Here is a 5,287-nt window from a genome sequence, read left to right as displayed (position 1 = left end):
TCACACTTATGTTACCACCCACTATGAAGGTAGTAACATAGTTTTAGGGATATGTTACTTTGTGGCTAGTCTCGGTCTTCTCCTTGGAAGAAAAAAGTTTGTTCTCGTCGCCGGTGGGATGACGCCCCAACCAACCATCGAACCAAGCGCACGAGTCGTCGGACCCGAGCGCACGCAACCAACCGCCTCGCTTCCTCCTTCCCGCAACCAACCACGACCCTGACCCCGACCCCGACCCGGCGGGCTTCCAGAACATTCACGTCCCATCGCGGCACGCTCCGACCCTTCCACGAAACCCGCTTGGAACCCTCCGCATCCCGCGCCACGTCGCCCCGATTCCCCATCCGACGGCCCGGGGACTCCGCGCGCGGCTCGAGAAGCTTCCGCCGCTGATTATTTTTAATCCGAGTCGATTTTGTTCTCACTGTTTTTATATATGCGCGCGCGTCCCCCGGCCGGTCTCTGTCTCTCTCTCAGCTCTGTTTCGCCGCTCCTCCCAGATCCGCGCGTGCGTTCCTGTTCCCGTTCTCATCCGGCGGCGTCGTCTTCCCCCAGATTCGACTGCCCCTTCCGACTCGAATCTCGGCGATTTCCCAAGCGATAATGGCGGAGGTAAGCGCTCGCCCCTTCCCCTTCACTCCCAATTCGTTGTTGGTTGTTGTTGTTCGGCGCGCCGCCCTCGCAATCGATCGAATTGGTCCGGGATTCCCGAGATCTGACGCTGATTGCTTGATTGTTGCGGACGGCAGGAGGGGCACAAGGTGGCGCTCAACGTGTACGACCTCAGCAACGGCCTGGCGCGCCAGCTCTCCACCTCCTTCCTCGGCAAGCCCATCGAGGCCATCTGGTGAGTCCTCCGAGATTCCCCCTCTCTCGATCCGATTGATCCGAAAAAGACGCGATTTTGACCCGGTCCGTTCGACCGGCTGGCTCCGGCAGGCACACGGGCGTGGTGGTGTACGGCAACGAGTACTTCTTCGGGGGCGGGATCCAGGCGGCGCCGGCGGGGGCGACGCAGTACGGCCGCCCCGCGCGGGTCGTCGACCTGGGCGTCACCCACCTGCCCCGCGAGGTCTTCGAGGACTACCTCCGCGACATCGCGCCGCGCTACACCGCCGCCACCTACAGCCTGCTCACCCACAACTGCAACAACTTCAGCAACGAGGTCGCGCAGTTCCTCGTCGGCGCCGGGATCCCCGACTACATCCTCAACCTGCCCAGCGAGGTCATGTCCAGCCCCATGGGCGCCATGATCATGCCCATGATCCAGAACCTCGAGGCCACGCTCAGGAACAACGCCGCGCCCCAGACCACCCAGTTCGTGCCCACGCCGGCCTCCGTCTCGGTGCCGCAGCCGCCGGCTTCGGCCGGCAAAACCCCTACTGCCAATGCTAGTTCTACAGCCGCCGCTGCCGCTGCTAGTGCGGCGCCCGCTGGCTCTTCTTCCGAGAAAGAAGAAGAGAAGAAGGTCGAGAAGCAGACTCCGGAGAAAGCCGCCGCGCCGGCACCGCCGACTGTGGCTGACCCTCTCGGCAGCGCGAGGGGGAAGGTGCAGGAGGAGGTGATGAGGGAGTTTGCGGCGCTCATGGCGAGTGGCACGCTGCGGGCGAGCGAGGCGGCGGCGCTGGCCATGCGCCGGGTCATGGAGCGCCACGGCGACGGCGCCAGTATGCAGGCCTAGTGGCCTGAAAGTATTTTACACACCTTCGATCTTTGATGCAACTGCAAACTGATAGTAATTGGAACGCTTGCTTACTTGTATTGCAGCATGGAACTCAATTTTATTTGTCTGATTTGTTCTGATGGTGCGGAATTATATGATTATATGGTTTCTTCAGTGCTAGATTTCTTGGTTCACTGCTAAATTGGGTTTTATCCCAGGCTAAGATCATTCTGCTGAGGAAATATATGCCTAACAAAGTCCTGATATAATATCTGGATTAGCAGCAAAGTCATATGACTGTTAACAATGCTGATTCAATCAGCAGTAGGAGTAGCAGGCAACCCTTCCATGCAATTTTTGCTTCGCTCTACAGAGGAAATTGCCATATTTCGTTCTCCTCAGCGCTGAAAATGTGTGGAAATGCAGGAACATACTCCTTCACAATATCATAAACCTGATGTGAGTGTACATGGTCACATGCGTGACAGCACTGCAAAGTCGGATGAACTTGTAGGTACAGCGCACACGCATCTTTTTCCCATATAAATTGGTGAGCAGATCGGCAGAGTCAAGCATGATTTGTTCTGCTGTATTACGCCCGAGCCATTTGTAGTTCCCTCGGCTGAATTGAGATATTAGGGAAGAACAACCAAGCATGCCTCTGCTACATGCATCACTGAATACATTTCAGGTGCTGGACACAACAGGTTGAGATCTAGTTTCAGGAGAGTTTCATAGAATGTTTGGGTCATTCTATTTGCCTCCAAGCTGTTTTATCAATAAATAATAATTGAATTAAAGAGGAGAACGGAGAGCCTTTGATTTTCAGCGGACGACAGATTTGGGTAACTACATTACGGATGCAGTAACAGACCAACTGGAGAGGAGCCGAACCCTGCTATAGATGCTAAGGATCCATGAAGTCGACAAAAGAAGGTCTGAGCCCTGCACAAAATGCTTTGCAAGTTTGTTAGCGAGAAACAAACACTAAGAGAGACGATTATTGTAGTATCTGTACAAATTTGAAATAGATTATGTCACAACCCAACTTACTATATGCATTTTGTGTGTTTTGTTGATTAGTGATCAACATCGTAATATGGTGGTGATTCACATTCAACATTAGCAAAAAAAGTTGCGGAAACCAATAGTATTATTTTTCTCATCGTTTTGTTGTCAAACTGTGACCCAATGCACTGCTAATCGGACTGCCGTATGACATCTGGGTGATAGGAGATTACAGTTTTGGGCTTTTGTTGGCCATGCGTCGCGTCATGGAGCGCCACGGCGATGGCGCTAGTATGTAGGCCTAGTGACCTGAAACTATTTTACACACGTTCGATCTTTGGTGCAATTGCAAACTGATAGTAAGTAATTGGGAACGGTTGCTTACTTGTATTGCAGTATGGAACTCAATTTTATTTGTCTGATTTGTTTTGATGGTATGGGATTATATATGCCTATATGGTTTCTTCAATGCTAGATTTCTTGGTTCACTGCTAAATTGGGTTTTATCAGAGGTTAAGATCATTCTGCTGAGGAAAATATGACTGTCAATAATGTTGCCAAATTCAATCAGCAGTAGGAGTAGTAAGCAGGGCAACCCTTCCATGCAATTTTTGGTTCACTCTATGGACGAAAGTGCCATACTTGGTCCTCACTCCTCAGTCATGCGCTGAAAAAGTGAAAATGTAGGAACACACATATTTTGCTTCCTCCTGAACAATATCATAAACCTTGTGTGAGTGTCCATTGGCACATGTTGGATGATCTAGTAGGTACAGTGCAAAGACATCTTTTTTCCATATAAATTGGTGAGCAGAGTCGGGCATGCCTCGAGCCACCTGTAGTTTCCTGTTTTTTTTCTTATCATGGTTGATAGTTGTCATAGGTGTCAAAACTAATATGCAATTGAAGTGAGGATATTGGGGAAGAACAAACAAGCATGCGCCTGCGTTAGCTTGGCCAGGACAAGGCGCACCTCCTTCTCACAGGAGGTGAGGTTGGAGCGGACCTTCCTGGCCGTGAGCACATGGGTGGTGATGATCTTTCTCGTCTGACGCAAGTAGTCGCTTCGCCGTAGGGGGCATTGGCGATGTTGGTGGAGCCGGTGTAGAGGATGTCGCCTATAGCGGAGGGAGGCCGGGACGCAAAGACGCTGTCATGGGTGCGCAGGAGACAGCCTTTGCCGCGCTAGGGGAAGACACGACGAGCGTGGGAATGGCGCCGAGTCGGAGGAGCATACCGTGCTTCCTTGAAAGGTCTCCGAGGGAGACGCGTGGGAGGGAGCCCACGAGGTGGAGGTGCTTCTCTACTCATGATGTCGACATTGCCAAGGAGGTGAGGAATATGGCAACAACACCGAGCACTAGCATTTGGGTCATAGCTAACTAGCTAGCTGCTTGTGAGTTTTGCGTGTGCTTGTTGCTGGTGCCGAGAGGAGGGGAGATACTATGTTGTGGGTGGGTTGCTTTTATAGTGCTAGGAGGAGTGTCTTGCCCTAGCGCAGCAAAGGCTGTCGTGGGCGTGCATCTCCAGCGCTCGATCAATCAGAGGAACACACGAACAGTCATAGCCTGCAATCAACCGATCGCCTCCCCTAGGGTACCAAAATGATTAGTTGGGTGAGTGGTGCCCACTTTTTTGTTAAATATATGATCTATGATCCTTCCGAAAAAAAGATATATGATGATCTATGAAACACTAGTACATATAGTGCATTTATCAAAATATGTGATACATATGGTTCTTGGTACATCAAAGTAAAGTAAAGTAAAGCACTTTCAAAAAAAGTGACTTGCGGTATGCCTAGGCCTTGCAAATTTTCTAGCTCCACCACTGCCAAGGTCCACTCCTCACAAGCTTCTTCATCTGTAAGAGCATCTCCAACAAACAGGCGGTAGCGCGGGGCCGGGATCCCCGACTAATACTGAACCTGCCCAACGAGGTCATGTCCAGTCCCATGGGCGCCATGATCATGCCCATGATCCAGAACCTCGAGGCCACGCTCAGGAACAATGCAGCGCCCCATACCATGCAGTTCGTGCCCACTCCGGCCTCACTCTCCGTGCCCAAGCCAACGGCTGCGATGGCGACGGCGGCCAGCAAAACACCTACAAGTTCTACAACTGCCGCTGCTGCTAGTGCAGCGCCCACTGGCTCTTCTTCCAAGCAAGAAGAAGAGAAGAAGGTCGAGAAGCAGACTCCGGAGAAAGCCGCCGCGGCAGCAGCGCCGGCTATGGCTGACCCTCTCGGCAGCGCTCATGGCGAGTGGGACGCTGCGGGCAAGCGAGGCGGCGGCGCTGGCCATGCGCCGGGTCATGGAGCGCCACGGCGACGGCGCCAGTATGCAGGCCTAGTGACCTGAAACTGTTTTACACACGTTCGATCTTTGATGCAATTGCAAACTGGTAGTAATTGGGGACGATTGCTTACTTATTGCAGCATGGAACTCGATTTTATTTGTCTGATTTGTTCTGATGGTACGGAATTATATGATTATATGGTTTCTTCAGTGCTAGATTTGCTTCGTTCACTGCTAAATTGGGTTTTATCAGAGGCTAAGATCATTCTGCTGAGGAAATATATGCCTAACAAAGTCCTGATATAATATCTGGATTAGCA

General features: G+C 51.8%; 1 protein-coding gene across 2 annotated transcripts; it reads left to right on the top strand.

The window, feature by feature from the left end:
• Nucleotides 1-437: 437 nt before the first annotated feature.
• LOC119324258 (desumoylating isopeptidase 1-like) lies at nt 438-5,061 on the top strand. 2 transcript variants are annotated; one of them, XM_037598022.1, is made up of 4 exons: nt 438-612; nt 750-847; nt 940-1,615; nt 4,957-5,061. In XM_037598022.1, the coding sequence occupies exons 1-4, from the start codon at nt 604-606 to the stop codon at nt 5,020-5,022; spliced, it is 849 nt and encodes a 282-aa protein (XP_037453919.1). In that variant the 5' UTR covers nt 438-603; the 3' UTR covers nt 5,023-5,061. The 2 variants fall into 2 exon arrangements, with proteins under 2 accessions (XP_037453919.1, XP_037453918.1); XM_037598021.1 differs by lacking the exon at nt 4,957-5,061 and having other exon boundaries at nt 439-612; nt 940-1,843.
• Nucleotides 5,062-5,287: the final 226 nt, after the last annotated feature.

This window comes from Triticum dicoccoides, chromosome 6B (genome assembly GCF_002162155.2).
Source record: "Triticum dicoccoides isolate Atlit2015 ecotype Zavitan chromosome 6B, WEW_v2.0, whole genome shotgun sequence".
Taxonomy (NCBI): Eukaryota; Viridiplantae; Streptophyta; class Magnoliopsida; order Poales; family Poaceae; genus Triticum; species Triticum dicoccoides.
Note: the sequence above shows the minus strand (reverse complement) of the source record. Positions and strands in the feature narration are given on the sequence as shown.